We start from the raw sequence: 18,290 nt of genomic DNA on the forward strand, positions 1-18,290 counted from the left end.
TAAGAAGAAGATTTGAACAGTCACCTGTGTGCATCACACACGCACCAAAGGCATGCTTTCACCCTGACACTAGCTTTTCACTGGTTGACAAGGAGAAAAAGCAACAAAAAACAATAGCCAGCAGGATTTACACACAAGAAATTGTTGCATTCTCCTCCTATCTGTCCTAGCTGACTGCACACACCAACTACTGTGCTGTTTCTACCAAGTCCAATGTTTCTGCTGTTCCCATCTCCACAGAAAGTTACAGACTGTCTTTGTCTAAGATGAGACATCTTTGCTAACTCTCTTTAGCTCTAATTTCACGTTTTCATATACATTTTTGGAAGATACTCTTCATTCACTGCATTTGCAAGCTGAAGGAATAGGTCATTTTCCACCTGTGATTATCACCTTCAGCAAGCCAAAAATGTTTTAGCATCAGCACTAATCAAGGTGCAAAAGCCTGAAAGTAGGTTTCTATGCTTTATTAAAATAACTTTTAATCCATCTTGAAAGCACTGACTGCAGCTGACTACCCTGATTTGAGATAAAATAATAAAGGTGCTGTGGAACCAGCGAGTATTCTAAAGAGAATTAAATTGTCAGGTGAAAAATATTTGGGTTGATAAAATATGTTTTCTTTCCCCTTCAACATCTGTTTCCTTTAAGCCAATCTTGTTTAAACCCAGTAAGGTAAATTAAGAGAAGAAAGTTAGACTTTAACTGTGCATTGCTTTATTTTATTATATATATTATATATTTATTATACAAAATACTAGAAAATTATCTTTAATCTCTGCTCCAAGTCACTCATTTGGTCTGTGGTTATCCAAGGGAATGGACCACAAACTGGCCAAGTGGCAATGTGTACGGGCTCTTTGCTAACAGAATTCAACAGCTTCAACATTACACAGGTGTTGCAGACAGACATCACATTCACCTCATGATATCCCAGGTGAAATTGTGACCAACACAAACCCAAATGTTTTTTTTTTTTTTGTATGAAGTCCAGACATGAGATTTGATAATAATTAATACAGATTGAGCACACAGTAAAAATGGACAAGTCCATATAGCCTCCCTAGAAAAAACATTAACTCCATGAAAGCAGCACCAACAGAAGTGGTGTACAAAGCTTTATGCTATTATCTACTGACTTTCATTACTTTGGCTTTACATAAAACATGGTTAACAGTTTAACTCTTCATGCGCCTTGAAAATACCTTTGCTCCAGCTGCTCCAATTTCACCTTTTGGACCATCGAGACCTTTCAAACCCTGTAAGAGTTATAATTTCACCACAATTTTATATTTATATATACACACATATACACACAGCATTTCTACTATTATTGTTAAAATAATTCAATACCAGGACCTTAAGAACAGACTCCAGTCTGCAAGAGCAAGAAAGGGGGGAAAAAATAGAAGGAAAAAAAATTATGGAAAAAGTTTCTAAACATTTCCTAAATGGAAACTGTTTGTATAAGGTACATTTCCTTGGATTTACTTTCCTTTAAAAAAAAATCCTAAAACAACAAGGAGGAGGCCCTGAGGAATAGGAAACCCATTTATTTCTCTCTGAAGTAAAGTTCTGGCCAGAAAACTTGCTAGTTTGTAATCACTCCATCTTGCAAACATACCCACCGCTCAAGTTCCCCACCCTAACGAAAGACTTGCCATTAAGTGAGAAAACTGTCTGCTTTGTGCCTCCTGAAGCTTGGCAGGACTCATGCAAGCTCCATCCAGATTCCCAGAACATTTGAAAGTAAAGAGAAGAAAGTAGAAAAGAATACAACTGAGGTCAGCTTAATGGGGAATAGCACTGATTTTCTACAAGGCGCTCTCTCTCTCTCTCTCTCTCTCTCTAACGGCAGTGATTCTGCTATTGTTGGCAGGACTAACAGTGTAGTCAAATTGTAGTCAAATTCATCACAAATGCAAAACCAGCTGAATGTCTTTACACTGAAAGTGTCTTGAAACATCATCGATAAGGAGAGGGAAGGCCATTTTTCTTACCCTGTGACCCTTGAGACCTGGAAGACCTGGAGCACCAGGAAAGCCTCGAGGCCCCTAAAAAGTAAAAAAGAAAAAAAAAAAAAAAACACAGCAAGTAAACGCTACGGATTTCTGCAGATAAACCTAGTAACAACACTGCTTACAGGGAAGAGGGTCATTTTAATTAGTAATAACATTCCTAAGACTCCTTCACCATGGTGATATAATACACCGTGGTACAGCATTTAAGGGAGTCACAGACAAAACAAGGTAATGTCCTATGAAGCTAGACAGTCCCAACATTATATGCATTTTCACTGACACTAAAATTTTTATAGCTTACATTGTTGTATGACCAAATCTCAAATTTCAACAGAAAAATGAAGTAAAAACCAATGGTAGATCAAGTTTTGAAGCTTAAGATGAAGAAAATTTAATTAAATAAAGACAAAAAATCAGTCATTATTTAGCATAAAATAGAAAAGGAGGCCAAAACTGCGAACTGCATTTATAATATCAGAATATATCAGTCAAATATCACAATAAACAACTGCTGTTAAAGCATACCTGGTAATTAAATCAAAGTTGCCCTGCATTTCAATTTCTACCAAGTTGCAGGATTTCTCTTTCAGGACAGGCTAAGTAACAAAAGGAAGCAAGGTCCCTTATGCTATAATACTGGCCATATTAATTTATAATGGAAATAACATTAGAATCTTCATAGTCTCGGGCAACAGTTCAACAAGCTGTTTAGACATATTTCTTCCTCTCTGGCACAAGCAATTATTCACTTCAGCAGCAGACGGGCATTTCCACTTCCACAGTTCTTCACTATGTAGGGACCTATAATCCATCCCTAGCTCATCTACAGGTTTTTGAAAGAATCACTGATATATATTGTCTTAATAAACAAAAAGCATATATAAGGAAGAGCTTCTCAAACCTCTCTGGAAAAAAAGCAGTACAAATAACTTCCTGCTTTGTCTCACTGCAACCAAGGGCACTGCTGTTGTGATTTACTATTTAAAAGGGTAAGGTGCAGCAGAATCTTGCTTAGCAAAAAAAAAAAAAAAAAATACACTGAGTACCTCCAAACAAAAATTATCAAAAAGAGCATAGTTCATATGTTTTGGCATATTAAAATTCATATGTATGTATTATACAAAAAGAAGCATCATGAAGTAACAGCGATACCCACAGGAGCAAGAAAGAACATGTGAGATCTCAGCACAAGAGAAGAGCTCTCTACATACTGTTGTTTCTTTGTTAGCACTAAGAAACGTAAGAGATGCCTTTGTCTTCTCGTAGTCAATTATGGAGATAATGACTGATCTTAAGGTTAAGTTGGAAATTACTCCAGAAAGGGGAGTACTCCCTAAAGGAAAAATTACTTTGTAAAGATATGGATTTTCTAAGTTAGTAGGCTAGTTTCTTCACATTATCATACTTGGTGAGCTTCTCACCAAAGGGCAATCTCAGTCATCGTACAAGGTCTTGCATGTAAATTTGAAATCCTAAAATTATACTTATTTAAACTGAATAAAACCCATTAAAAAATTTGAGGTGTGCTTAAGCAGTAGCATATTAGATACAATGAGGGCAATCAAATGATGAAGCACACACATGAGACAAATCACATGGCAAGCAGACAAATCCTGCACAAGTGGAAACAGCCATTAGGTATCTCTGTAGCAGCCTATGGGGCTAGCCACTGACCAAGACACTGCACACTTCTCTGACAAACCATGTAAACAATGCTATTCTTTATAGTGTAACGCAACTGCAGCAAAGCTTTTAATGAGCCTTTTTTTGTGTGTATGCAGTTAAAATACTTTTTTCCTTCATTAGGAAGTCTTCTGGCTTTAATGCAAACACAAATACCTGTTTTAACCTTGTTTAACAGCTTGTTTTTTGCAGAAAGATCCTGTAAATCCATTACACTGGATATACAGCAGACGATACCAAGCTGGGAGGGCATGTTGATCTTCCAGAGGGTAGAAAGGCACTACAGAGGGACCTGGATAGACTGCATCGATGAGCCAAGGTAAAGCATATGAGTTTCTATAGGGCCAAGTGTCCGGTCCTGCATTTTGGTCACAACCCCAGGCAACCCTACAGGCTTGGAGAGGAGTGGCTGGAATGCTGCCTTAAAAAAAAGGACCTTGTTGTGCTGATGGACAGTTGGCTGAATATGAGCTAGCAGTGTGCGCAGGTGGCCAAGAAGGCCAGTGGCATCCTGGCTTGTATCAGGAATGGTGTGGTGAGCAGGACTAGGGAAGTAATCCTGCCCCTGTACTCGGCATGGGTGAGGCCCCACCGTGAGTACTGTGTTCAGTTTTGGGCTCCTCAGTACAGAAAGGATATTGAGATGCTGGAGCAGGTCCAAAGAAGGGCAACAAGGCTTGTGAAGGGCTTGGAGAATATGCCCTACGAAGAGAGACTAAAGGAACTGGGGCTCTTTAGTCTGGGGAAGAGGAGGCTGAGGGGAGACCTCATTGGTCTCTTCAACTACCTGGAAGATGATTGCAGTGAGAGCGGGGCTGGTCTCTTCTCACTGGTGACAGGAAAAGGGGAAGTGGCCTCAAGTTGTGACAGGGGAGGTTTAGGTTGGATATCAGGAAAACCTTCTTTACAGAAAGGGTTGTTAAGCACTGGAACAGGCTCCCCAGGGAGGTGGTTGACTCACCATCCCTGAACGTGTTTAAAAACCATTTGGATGTGATGCTCAGGGACATGATTTAGTGGTGGGTTGTTAGACTTAGAGTAGTATGATTTTGTAGGTCTTTTCCAACCTGAGCAATTCTATGATTCTACTAAATCCTACTCTCCACAGTATCCTGGGATTAGAGCATATGTACATATGCTCTCTCTGATCAGCTTTCCCCAGAATTTTATTAGAGGCTTTAAGTACAGAAGATGTTCAACAGTGTGCACTATTTTAAAAGCATACAAAGAAGATGATTTTATTGAGTAAAAATAGAACAGCTTAATCTGAACAGAATACTCCATAGACTACATTAGCATGAAGCAGCTCACAAAACATTGCCTTTGCTCCATAACATTTTGAAAGAAGTCTTTGGAGATAATGCTGCCTCATTGAAGGATCATTTCTCTCTCGAAGAGATCGTATCTCCCATTGCTAACAAAATTACCTGGCAAAAACTGCATGCTTTTGAGAAAAGGAGGCAGTTTCAGAGATGATGTGTATCAGGCAGCTTCTTGGATTTATCTGTCTCCTTTTCAGCCACACTACAACTCCCTTCCAGGTGTAGAAATGTGACTAATGAACTCATAATACAGGTCAAATGTAACATTATCATGTTATACACGATTGTAAAATGGCTTATCAGACATAACGGCTTTCTTTTATTTCTAGAGTGAATCATGATGAGCATCCTCTGCAGTACAAGTACCTATTATTTGGAAATACTTTAATCATGTTTACATATTGAAAATGCATAACAATATTTTTGATAATGTTTATGATATCATCACTTCTTTCCCTGCCTCTCAGACTGGAAAGGTAAACACTGCCACCTTACTGACATCACTATATGCTATAATATATATGATTGCAAATGACAATGTGAGAAACTGGGAACTGTACAACTCACAGGTACTGTCATCTGCTTCATGTATATTTCATACATGAAACTGCTGAAATGTGCACCTATGAAATGATTCTCAAGATTAAGTGAGAAGACTGTGGAAATACCTTTTTTTTTTTTAGCTATTACACTGATCTGGATTGTTAGAATTAGGTGATACAAACACTTTAGAAATTGAATGGGCAAGCTTTACACTTATCAAAACAGATATTGATGACATAATTACAGCTATTTGCTAAAACATAAATGATTATGCTCTTACTGGAGATCCTGGAAATCCAGGCTCACCAGACTGTCCTGGTCTACCGGGTTCACCCTAAGGGAAAAACAAAACAAAACAAAAAAAAAACCATGAAAACTGAATTTTCTTATTTTCTGTTTTCTTACCACTCTATCATTCAAACAAATATGTATTATAAATCCTGTTTTACTGTAACAATTTCAGTAACATAAAGCAACTACACTCACGACTAACTGTTCATTAGACACAGTAACTTAAAAGGCATTTTAACAGAATTGTGGGAACCGAAGATTGAGTCTAACGCGCACCTCAGCAACACCAGGTGGCGCTGCGAGGTGGTGTGCCTGGGAATTGAGAACCAGGCACACTTTGCCAACGTCGTTCTGACAGTCACATCGTTTTGATTGTCCTTAGGAACAGAAATCTAAAAATACTTGCATTATAGCTTGTGACTTCTCTTTCTGTTCGAATTATGTTGTAAAATGAGTATAATTTAATTCTACATCGGTCCGTCATTGACTGTTTTCTCCACAAAGCAACAGAAAATAAAGTATGTTTTTAAAGACTGAAAGTCTACCACATAATCAAATATTCCATACATGTATCAAGTAGTTCACATACATCCAGGACACCAGACTGCAGAAATATGAAAGGCTTGAGAAAAGTAGTTTTCGGACAGAGAGACAGTAAGAACCCATCACAAATGCAATTAAAGAAACCTACACAAACATTGGAAATGGAGGAAGTTCCTCAAGTAGTATTGATATTCAGTTTCATTGCATTGAGAATAAACTCTTTCCACAGATTCTTATAACGTTTTGTACGGTTTAGCAGGAAAGCAACCATTACCATGGTAATTTCTATACTAAAACATCTGGCATCTCCAGCTTTCAAATCACTTTACAGTTTCAGTTCACAGCTCAGATGGATTTAACATGCTTTGCAAAAGAAGAATTTATATCTAATGGAAAATCCCTAGGTTACTGTTGTGCAGTACGTATCTATTAATTCATATGCATGTATTTTACATGTAATATATGTAAATAATCATAAAATCAATTATGGATGTAATAGATTATTAAGTAGTTTTTTAATAGTAAATTTTATCATTCATATCCAGGTGCATGTTATTGTTACAGTTCTTCTAGCTCATCACGTGATTCCAAAGAGAGGAGGGGCCGCAATTTGCCCCCATTTCAAGAAAGACATCTTACTGAAGAACTGGCTGAGGAAACAAATAACAAAAAGATAGTGCTTAAACTTTGGGTATCATGGTAACATGTAATGGGAAGAAAGGAAGGTTTTGAACAGAAAAATATTGCTAAAGATTATTGTTATGATACTGCAATAATGAGAAGTATGATTACAAAATGGAAATTGAAAAAATGTAGCTGCAACAGACACATCTGCTGGTTAGTCACTCTTTAAAAGAGGCCAATATTTGTTTTATTAAACATGAAACAAGATATGAACAACAAGAAACTTACATCTTCACCGGGTTTGCCTGGAGGCCCTTCTGGCCCACGAGAACCAACTGGACCCTAAGGAATAAATAGATTTGTTGAGAAGTCCATCTAATCATCACTGAAATAGCTATTTGCACCGTTTGAATGTCTTGTTTCACAAAAAAACAGGTGCAGAAAAAGGATGATCATACGCCTAAGAATGATTGCTGAATTTTGTGGTGCTCTAATCATTCTGCCCCTAAGAAAGCTGCATTAAGTTAAAATGTATACATGTACAGTACAAAAATGTAGGATGGATTCTTCAGGAGAAAGAAAATTTAAAATCAGTTATTGTTCCCAGTCTGTCTCTCACTTTTACCCTTGAATCATTATATCACTTCAAAAAATGAATATTTTCATCTTCCTTTATGTGTTCCCCTACCAGCTACGGTGTTACTAGTGGTTACCCATCCTCAGGTTTGTGGTGGCAAAGTAAAAATGATTCTTTATAATATCATTCCGATACAAAACAATTCAAGTTTACTGATCCACGAAAGCATGCTTTGAACACCACAACTCTTTATCTAAGTATTAATTACTTAGCTTTGCTTGTGACAACATGGAAAAAGATCTCCTCTAAAGGAGGTATAATAAACCATTTGCAATTTTATTGTAGAAGTGTTTGTATTTATTTGGTCTTACCATAGGTCCTGGATCTCCGGGTTCACCAGGAGGGCCTGTGGGACCAGCACCACCCTATAATTGACATGAGGTAAGTACAATTACAAATTCTATAAAGTAAACATAAAAGGATAAAAACTAAAATCCAGGATGAGGAAAACAACAGAATATGGGACAGTCTGGATTCTAATTCAGAAACAGCTCACTAGCAAGATGAGTGAAAGGTGGATGCTAAGACTACTCAATCTTTAGAGAATCCCTGAGCCGTACAGAAGTGCCATTAGACATTAACACCATGCTAATGCCAAAATCACAATTGAAGAAACATCATTTTCATTCAGTCATTAAAAGATGTGTGTTGTGTCAAAACCTTGTTAAGGATCTGTTGTACAGAATCAATAGAGTAGATCTGAAGCAGAACTTGAGAGCAGTATACTTAGGTTCTCTTCTAAATGAAGACACATTCAGCCATGCTTGAGACAGATATGTCTCAGAGCTGAGTTCTCTTCTACATATACAAGTTACTACATGCTCTGTCATCTTCTTTGGCCAATTGTCTTAAAACCCTATGAAATGAAACACTTACTTGTTTTCCTTGGAGACCTTGAGGACCTCTTGGACCCACTGGACCCTATCAAAATAATAAAATGTTACACATTGAAGACCACACTTCCTTAAGTAACAATCATCCTTCAGAGACAGCAAAATTGCCTGAGAACAACCTCCTAGTTAACATTTCTATTCTACCTCCTAGTTAACATTTCATAACTCTCGAAAGGCTATTATGTTAGGACATCCAAATTAAGCACATCAAATGAAAATCTTCAAACCCAAATGCCACAGCAGCGTAATTCATTAGCCATGGAAAATATGGGCTTGGGATGTCACAGTTTGACATCAGTGAGAACAACCTGTATGAGTGCATAAAAATGCAACTAGAAAAATGTAAGATTACAATTGCAGTTAGGGGAAAACAGTTTCCCCTTTAACTGATTTTGATTAATTAGATTAATTTATTTGTTCATTGTTTGCATTAGTAAATTTACAATGTTGTTCTTGGCCATGAGCAGGAAGAAGTAGTAATGGAAGGATTCATTTTCATGAACCATACAAAATACAAGAACAGGTTCCAAATCATTGCTGCTTGTCACAGAAAATGTAGATCTGCCCTTAAAAACTTCCATGGTATTTTTAGAACAGTCTCATGTTTAATTGTAACCTGTAATATAAAGTAAAAATAATCTTTTCTGAAAGTAATTCATTTACTTCTAGCAATACAAAAAAGTATATAGTAGACAATAACTTCCATTTTGACAGATTCGAGATTTCACAGTTCATTAGTTTTTACTAATTTTACATTGCATTTAAGCCCTATTTTCAAAAAAAAAAATTTAAAAAACAGTAAAAAAAAAAAAAAACAGTAGGTTAGCTGAAAGACAGTTACTGAGTTTTACTGAGAACGTTTCAAACAGTGTTGAAACTGAGTTCCAAGGTTACTGGTGGGGGCTTGGATGGATAAGATGCAGGTAGGTAAACTCATGGACAGGGCAGTCACTGAAGGATAGTTTTCTCAAGAAAGAATGCTAAAAATAACAGGAAAAAAAGCTAGCAATATCTTTGAGATATCACAGTGTGATAAATACACATAGTAGAAAGAGATACTGTTTCAAAATAACCCAAAGAGACAGTTTAGGGTGGTGTAATGGCTTTCACAGATGGTAAAAAAAAAATTAAAAAATTCCATGTTACCAGTAAGTTCCCAGTGCACTAAAAGTGAAGGACATACCTTCAGTATGTGAGAGAAACAGTGAGAGAAAACCAGACTCAACGGAGAAAAAGAATGCCTGTCTTAAAATAATAAGCTCACAGCTGGTTTCAGAAATACTCTTTCAAATTGCTACCAAAAATAACTATCTTCGATGGCACAACATGAAAAAGAAACCATCGATGTTGCATGTTTGTTTACTCAGCTTTGTACTATACCCGACACTCTCTAGTTCCTCTGCAGTGACTCAATAAATGAGAAAATCATGCATTACTTTTTTAATATACCCTAACAGCTGTTATATTTCAGAAGGAAAAAGGAAGTCAACAAGCAGGATAGAGGGCGGGACAAAAAGCTTCCACTTTAACAGAACATTTTTTCATTGTCTTCAGATACTGTTAAAAGCTGCACTGGAAAATTCTGTATTTTTAATTTCTAAAGGCATGGGAATTTGAAGAGGATGAATTCTACTTTTGTTTTTCTGTATGTGCACTCCATTTTAGAACTCTTCTAAAACACAAGGCTAATCTGGTCTTACCACTGCACCAGGCATCAGTCCCATCTGACTACCGAGTCCAGATTTTTCATCCAGTCCTGCCATCTGAGCTGCAAACGGCTGAAAAAATAAGACGGGTGATTTTAGTTGTCAGTTATGTTGATTCACAAGGCAAAATTCTTTGCAGCACTACGAGTAAATTCTTGTTCCAATCAATAAAATAAAGGTTCTTTTTATACATTTGTAGTGCCTTAAGGGATCAAAGACCAATCAAACACATCATATTATCTGCTTTCTATTCTGATTCTACATTCACTTTAATTAAAAAAAAGGGGGGGGGGAGGGGGGGAAGATGATAAAGAGAAAAGCTTTCAATTAAAATAATTAGATTTCTTCCACCATTCCCAAGTTTAAAATCATACTTTAACTTCAAATGCAATATTTCTTCATTTCTTTTAAGACTGCTTTGTTTTCACTTACTGTGCCTCAAGTTCAGAAATATCTGAAGGCAAACAGAAATATGCAATCATAAAATTAGCTACACTGGACTGCATTTTCTGTGGTTCTAAGGGATACCTCCATACTGAAGAGATTTACTGAATCTGTCAGATTCAGGACCATTCAGAAAGGTGTTTAAGCTGAGAAAATCTTCCCAATTTGCAGGCTGTTGGCCTAAGCAGTATTCCATCTTACTGCAGAACAATGACTGCTTTCAGTAATGTTGCAGGAACAATTGAGTGAGAAACAGAGAAGATACCTCCCATATAGCAACAAACGTGTAACTGAATGTACTTCAGAAATTCAGATATATGTCATGGTCAATCATCATTAGTCTTCCACAGAATTCAGGAAAAAAATAAGATGTTAACAGATGTTAAAATACATTATAAAAGCGTCCTTTCAGAGTTTTTTCCACACTCAAATTATTTCAGGTTTTTGCAGAATTTTCATTCCTGCTAGCCATTGTTCCTCATGACTGGGAGACAGGAACAGTTAGAACAGCGTTCTGTGTTTGCTGAAGTAAATAGAAGTTACTGTGTGGGATGTGGATCTGAACCAACATTCACTTCACTTTCCACCAAAGCAAATGTAAAACTCACCCTGCTTAGTCCATCTGGTCCTGTATGGGTAGGATGTCCAGGAGGACCAGGGTCACCAGGTTGGCCAGGGATACCGGGTTCCCCATCAATCCCTTGAGGACCACGAGGACCCTAGAAAGAAAATAAAAAATGCAAACAGCATACAAAGGTAATCAGGAAAATTCTTGTAAACAACAAACTCTCATCTCTGAAATCTGAATTATTAAAGGAAGATTTTCAAATAAACAACATCCATCAACACCTGTTCTTACCTTTAGTTCAGAAGCACTGGTTAAAATGAATTATGAATTTGGCACATAAGTAAATTGCAGTAATTTCTCTCCAAAGCAATTCTAGAAATTCAGGCTTCCTATCATTCCATATTAGAGTATGTTATTCCTGAAAAACTATTTGGCTTTGTGCACTGTACGGATTATCAAGAATTTATTTCTAAAGTACAGATAGCTCAGACTAGTGCATGTACATACAAAAACTCAGGAAATTCCATTGATTTCTGCAGCCTTCTGACATCATGAATGGTTTAGCTTATACTGTTGCTACGCTGCCAAAAGTACAGAATAAGTCCCTTGGTGTCAATGTTATCTCAAACCACAGTTTACAGAATAGACTGGGAGTCTATCCCACTGCTCCCATTTTTATCACCCATATTTGATTCCTGAACTTCATCTTATCTTGTATCAGAACCAAAATTAAATAAAGAAGCAGCTAATAAAAACATTAGTAGAATGAAATCAATAGAAGTAGGGCCAGTAAAGATATACTTCAATCCTAAATACAGATTTCAAAGTGCTTGTCACTGCTGCTTGTCAACTCTTCATTGAAAGAAAAATGCTGGAAAACAATGAGGAAAAAAGTCTACACTATATAACAAGCTCTTCTACTTTAAGGATCCTTACACATAAAACTTTGAAAGCCTGGCTCAATGACTCGTAAATACAATCATAATCAGACAGCTTTCTTGTATTTCCAGGAGATGAGGTCTGTGTTTCCTTGCAGTCTCCATTATGTTCCAGTGAAATTCAGGATCTGAACTAGTATGATTTGTACATTAAAGATAAAGCATTCCCTTGGGAAAGAGCTACGTTGGAATAGTATTGACATTAAGATTCCTGGAAACTTCCGGTGAATAAGCCATTTTCTTCCCCCTCATAATTCTCAATATATCTTTATGGTCTGAATTCCTATATGCCAAGTAATCAGTGGAAAAATCTTTTTCTTATCAGATATATGTACACACATCTACTTGCCACATCTGAGATGTGAATAGCTGGTATTCTGAGACAAATGTGCAGATTCTTGCATGTTGGATAGAAACAGAAGGTTCTATCAAAAAACTACTATCTAGTATTTCTATCAAAAACAGAAGAATACACTGCCAAACCCTACTAGCATATAGCTTCTGAAGAAAGAAAAAGTAGTAGATATCTTCTTTCCTTTGTTCTCAATTAAAAAAAAAAAAAAAAAAAAACAGATTTGCCTGAAAGGATTCAGCAAGCTTCTATAAAATGACTACAAGTTTTCAATACCCAAACCAAGATACCTTAACAAGATCTGACTTAGAAAAATCGCTATTTTTTAGCTCCTGCTTAGAAAAGGAACCACATTTTTAGTTAACAAGCGTGCTTCAAGAGCAACACTGCAACCACCCCACAAGCACAAAAGTCCTTGAAAAGCATTTTTGTATTTATAGCTGGCAACTAACCAGTGGCATACAACTGAATCTTCTTGCACTTTAATAAAATATTGATTAAAATTAATTGATATTATATGTTTGTGTGTGCATGGAGAAACTTTTCTTTTTACCAGCTCAGCTCAAGTCAGAGAGGTTTACCAAATAATTTAAAAATCTAGCAGAGGCCACAAGGTGGCATCCTTTAAGGACATATTTAGAATAATGACACATTAATAATGCTGGCTCCCTGCTGCTGGTCAGGAAACACTATTACAGATTTTGCCTGTACCAGAAAATGCAGCTTACAGCAGAGCACTTTGAAACTACTATTTTATTTCTACTGCAATTACTATCTAATGTAAAAATACTGAAACAAAATGTCCTGATACTCTGAGCATGCTCAAGCATATTTTCTGTCTTCAAAGGTTCATTTGTATGAAACTGTATCATACTCCAAAACTTCCCATCCCCAGATGCATTCTGTAAATCCAAGCATACTGCTGCCTTTGTGTTTCTCTCTCACTGCTACGCTAACAAATAATTTGAAATACTGTGCTAATACTTCTTAATTCACTTTATATACAAGTGTCCTGCTTACGTAAAAGGCAGAGATCTATAGAAGGGTTGAATTCCACCTGCTCACCAGTCAGTAGGAATCCACTTAAAGGGCTTAAAAAATAATAACCTAAACAAACAAAAGGCTTGGGAACGTGCTTTAGTGGGTTTGCAGTTAATTTCATAGTGGGTGCCTGTAAAAGCCTATCTGTTCCATTAGGAGTTTTAAACAAATAATAAACAATGTGTGGGGAATTTTTCATATTATAAACAGGAGGTGTAAGTTAGCTTTCTATTTTTCAGAAGCATAAATCAAAAACCCTGCTCTAGCAGTAACTACAGATCTAAAGCACTGCCCTGTGCTTTCAGATCCAGTCTGACATACAGTCTCACCAAAACCTTTGACATAATACTTTCAAAGAAGCTGACTGGTTCCTAATCCCTTGATATCTCTTCAAAGCACTATTAACAATCCATGTCAAAAGAACACAAACCTTTTTTTTTTTTTTTTTTTTTTTTAAACACAACCTTTTAAGTGTTTCTAGCCATCACTTTGTGAAGACATAAGTGACACACAGCACAGGATCAGAAATTTAATGTCTCATTGATAAAACTGCAACTGGAAGACACGTCAGACATCTCTGCAAACACAGTCAAGATTCCTCTGCGTACCACAAAATTTCACAATTACTTCAAGAATTCCTTTATGCGTTGTGACAGTCATTCATCAGACAAAGGTCTTAACGTTGACTGATCTAGAGAGCAGTAGTGGCTTGGCATCTATCTCAAGAGGCAATGCATTTATTCCACATCCTTAGAAGCAGTGTCATTACCATCTATGGACAACAGGCATTCACCAGAGGAACAGCAGGAAGGAGTCAGTTTCAGGTCTATGCCTAAAACTCAGCTCTGTTACTCAAGCAAAATACGTTAAGTATTGGCTTGCTCTCTCCTGAGGGATAGGAAAATATCCACATAGAAATTATAATGGTACAACTCTTTAAAACCTGCTAAAAACAGCTTCTGCATTTTGTCCTAGCCTTTTCAACAGGAACATGTCGTCTCTGGTATTTTCAGCACTCCCTTTTGGCCTTTCTGTGGTTCTCCACATGCAGACGCTGAAATTCCCTTATGAAGTCTTTATTTCCACTGAACAATCTTGATTATATTATTCACCAGCATACCAACACACGTAGTCACATATTAACTCCTGCTAACTTCCTGAGCTTTCTGTTCTGAAACACTCCAATCCTCACAATTCACACTGCTGCTAATACACAGCAGTAATCAGCAGCCAGCAGTGAAAATACTGCTTAGTCTCAATCAGTTCTCTCAAAACATCCAGAGATACTGAGATATAAACATTTTTCTGTTTGTTAGCTAATTCTTGGAAGATATGAAGAAAGTTTTGGTAACTCTAACAGACATGGAGAAAGTTTAAAGCCACCTAACATTTTGAGGTTAGTTCAGAAATTAATTTCTAATACTTTTTAATAACTTACAGGTCTTCCCTTAGGTCCTCGTTCTCCTCTTGGTCCTTGTGAACCAGGAGGCCCCTAAAAGAAAGTTTAGAAATATTAAATGCCTTTTAAACTAGCTAGTGATCTATAAAGCTCTGCTAATACGAAATGCCATGCTTATTTGAAAACTAATATATTATTTTTTTTCCACATGATCATAAAGAAAACAGTTATGACCACTGAGCATCTCTTCTCAATTGTACGTTGCCTGAGGGGAGTAGAACCAGGATGCAGAGATCTACAAGATGGTTTCACATCTCATGTGCTCCACAGCTTAATTTAGCACAGATTTTTCTGAACGCTGGAAGTTCTCAATACTGACTTGTCCAGGTTTGAGACACCCTTCACAATAGTCCAGAACTGCTCTCTGCTTAGTCACAGCTGGAGAGCAGACTGCATCTCCTTCATCTCCTGCTTCTCCCTTAGCATTCTTCAGCAACAACCTTGTTCAAAGGCCCTTGGACAAGCGAGTGCTACAAGCACACATCTCTTGCTTAGGTCGTGGGCTGAACTAGTAAAAATTTCCCTAGTCTTGTTAACTCCCAAAACCCAGCAGCTTTGCTCACAACACCCCATCACATGTGTGGAAGATTCCTCCTTTATATCATTCTCACAATACAAAAGAGAAATTAAGAAAGTAGAAAATGCTATCAGCGGAGAAACAGAAGATAAGAAAATACTCACTGCAGGTCCTGGGCGGCCTCGTATTCCTGAAACCTAAAGCAGGTAATATAAATTAAAGTTATCACCCAGTATTATGCCTATATTTGTCATGACCTTACAGAAAATTATTTCTTGAAAAATAAATAGCATAGAGAGAATTAAGATACCAGGCAAGTTCTAAGGCTTTTTGAAAAAAAAAAAAAAACAAAACAAAAAAAAACCAACTTTTTACTGGACCTCTTTTCCCTTTTTGCAATATTTCTATAAGCTATATGAATAAAGTCTTTGGAAGTATCATTGTTATTTTATACAAAAGCAAAAAAAAAGATTAAATAAATAAGTAAATGATCTTATTGTTGATTGTCATTTAAGTTTATCTAGTCTTTTAATTTGTCTCCATCCAACAGGCTGGGAAGTTGTTGTCACCATCCCTGAAGGTATTTAACAGACATGTGTATGTAGCACTTAGGGACATGGCTTAATGAGAGACTTTAGTTGATGGTTGAACTTGATTATCTTACAGGATTTTTTCCAATCTAAATGGTTCTATGATTCCAGAAAAGGATAAAGTTAAAGGTGGAATGGGAGAATTTTTAGCACCAGCTCTCTATTTTTTAATGCATTTTCCTAACACTAATATATCGCTATACCTACACAGAACTGAACCATGAAAATAAAAGATTATGAGGATTTGACTCTAAGATTTTTTTTCCTCAAAATGCAATTGACAGGCATTTACAATTTCGCAGATGTGGAACAGTGTAATTCATTCCATTCCTTTCAGTATCAGCATATACATTTTTTTGCATTTCTTTAACAGCTGCAATTCTGCTTGAAGTACTGAAATGGACACTTCTATGGTGCTCTGATAAATGAAGAAAAAATGGACTCACAGGCGGCACTATTCCAGGTTCTCCTTTTTGCCCCTGTAAAAAAAAACAAAAGAGAGAAACTTCAGATGGTAGGAATCAAATGAGAGCACAATTAATGGTACCAATTTTGCCAATTCCATCCCTATGATTGTGAAAAATGCAAAGAGTTTTCTAAAGATACACCTGAGACTAAAACAAAGTCCCTGCGAAAGCTAATCTGCACTATTTTTAAAGTGTATAGAGACTGATTAAATGAAGATTTATAAACTGAGTTTCTCTAACTGCACAAAACGCTGGCTGAAAGAAAAGAGACAGACTAAAGTGTTACCGTGATTTTTTCAATAGTAAAAAAAAATGTTCCCACTCTGCTATATGATGATTTGATTCATTTGAAATACAGAACCCACCACACCATTCAGATACCATTTATTCAAGATATTAAACTAGAACTCACAACACCGCAGGTGTACAAAACCTACATGTCTATCCACAGTGTAGGAATAGAACACAAAGCAACATCACATGGCCACAAAATGAAGGGGACTGTATTTGGCAACTGAATTTTTCTTGTGCTGAGTGTGTTCACAACTATTACATGTTAAATAAAATAAATGGATTTAGACCTACTGGCAGTAACCATTTCATTAAGAAAAAAAATAAAAGAGGGCCTCCTTCTAACTCTGCATAGGGAGTTACTCAGTTTTAACAAGTCTATATCCTTGATAACCTAAAATTTCTATTATTTCTTGTAGCTGCTTGCCATCTTAGAAGTTCATTTATTGTAACTCACTACATTCCTCCTGTAAAAATAGATCCTCTCCCTGTTCAATGCATGCTGTGCACTGCGCTGCCCAGAGAACCATGGCCCTGGTCAGGAATAGAATGCTCTGGTCCTTCACCCAGCATCCTTGTCAGGCAGAGCTCACAGCTGCAGAGCCATCTGTCTGAGGAGCAGACAGTAATGGTTGCCAGTGTTTTACTTAGCGCTGACTCAAACACAGCCATGATGTTATGCAAGCTGCCTCGGGCACCCTGAGTTAATACCGCAGTGAAAGCACAAAGGGTGCCAAAAAAAGTTTCGAGTGTAGTTTCATACCTTTAAATATGTCTGAAGATTACTTTTATGATATTTGTGCTATCATCTAGTGGTTTTATACAAAGATCCATTTATCCATGGCCAAGTATATAAAATAATGAAACATAACAGCAAATGTAAGAAAACCAAAGTTTGTATTAAAAATACAAGCTAGATCAAAGAGCAGTGTAGAATAGTTTTAAAACCTTGAATTTGTAAGTATAATTTTATGACAGAGCTGATCAAATCAGCGGCCAGGATACCAGCTGTAAGGCAGAACAGTTCTGAGGTATCTTTGACTATCAGTAGCAGGCAGAACATTTCTGAGGTATCTTTGCCTATCAGTAGCAGGCAGCACATAGGCTCCTGTAAATTGGTGTAGCAATAAGCTGGCCAGGCTACAAAGCCAATAGTACCAGCTATGCACTCTGCCCTTTACGCAGCAGTGAAACAGCTACCTTGTGATTGTCACTTGAATTACAAATAGTTTAAAACCAACACGAAGATGCCTAGGCAAGAATCAGTAATGCTTTGCACCACAATATAAGACAGGTCTCCTGCTCAGCATTTTAACAAATACAGCAGGAATGGTTAAAGAGGGGCTGTGCTACCTATCGC

General features: G+C 36.9%; 1 protein-coding gene across 2 annotated transcripts in view; it reads right to left on the bottom strand.

Annotated features, from left to right (window-relative positions):
* Nucleotides 1-18,290, bottom strand: part of COL5A2 (collagen type V alpha 2 chain) — a 108,938-nt gene that overhangs the window by 35,047 nt on the left and 55,601 nt on the right. For both annotated transcript variants that reach the window (XM_021399319.1, XM_021399320.1), the window contains exons 4-14: nucleotides 16,619-16,651; nucleotides 15,747-15,779; nucleotides 15,045-15,098; nucleotides 11,316-11,426; nucleotides 10,258-10,335; nucleotides 8,541-8,585; nucleotides 7,976-8,029; nucleotides 7,316-7,369; nucleotides 5,850-5,903; nucleotides 2,001-2,054; nucleotides 1,206-1,259 (exon numbers count right to left, since the gene is read on the bottom strand). In XM_021399319.1, coding sequence (XP_021254994.1) covers nucleotides 1,206-1,259; nucleotides 2,001-2,054; nucleotides 5,850-5,903; nucleotides 7,316-7,369; nucleotides 7,976-8,029; nucleotides 8,541-8,585; nucleotides 10,258-10,335; nucleotides 11,316-11,426; nucleotides 15,045-15,098; nucleotides 15,747-15,779; nucleotides 16,619-16,651 — 624 coding nt within the window. The remainder of the gene's footprint in view (nucleotides 1-1,205; nucleotides 1,260-2,000; nucleotides 2,055-5,849; nucleotides 5,904-7,315; nucleotides 7,370-7,975; nucleotides 8,030-8,540; nucleotides 8,586-10,257; nucleotides 10,336-11,315; nucleotides 11,427-15,044; nucleotides 15,099-15,746; nucleotides 15,780-16,618; nucleotides 16,652-18,290) is intronic.

Source organism: Numida meleagris, chromosome 5 (assembly GCF_002078875.1).
Source record: "Numida meleagris isolate 19003 breed g44 Domestic line chromosome 5, NumMel1.0, whole genome shotgun sequence".
Taxonomy (NCBI): domain Eukaryota; kingdom Metazoa; phylum Chordata; class Aves; order Galliformes; family Numididae; genus Numida; species Numida meleagris.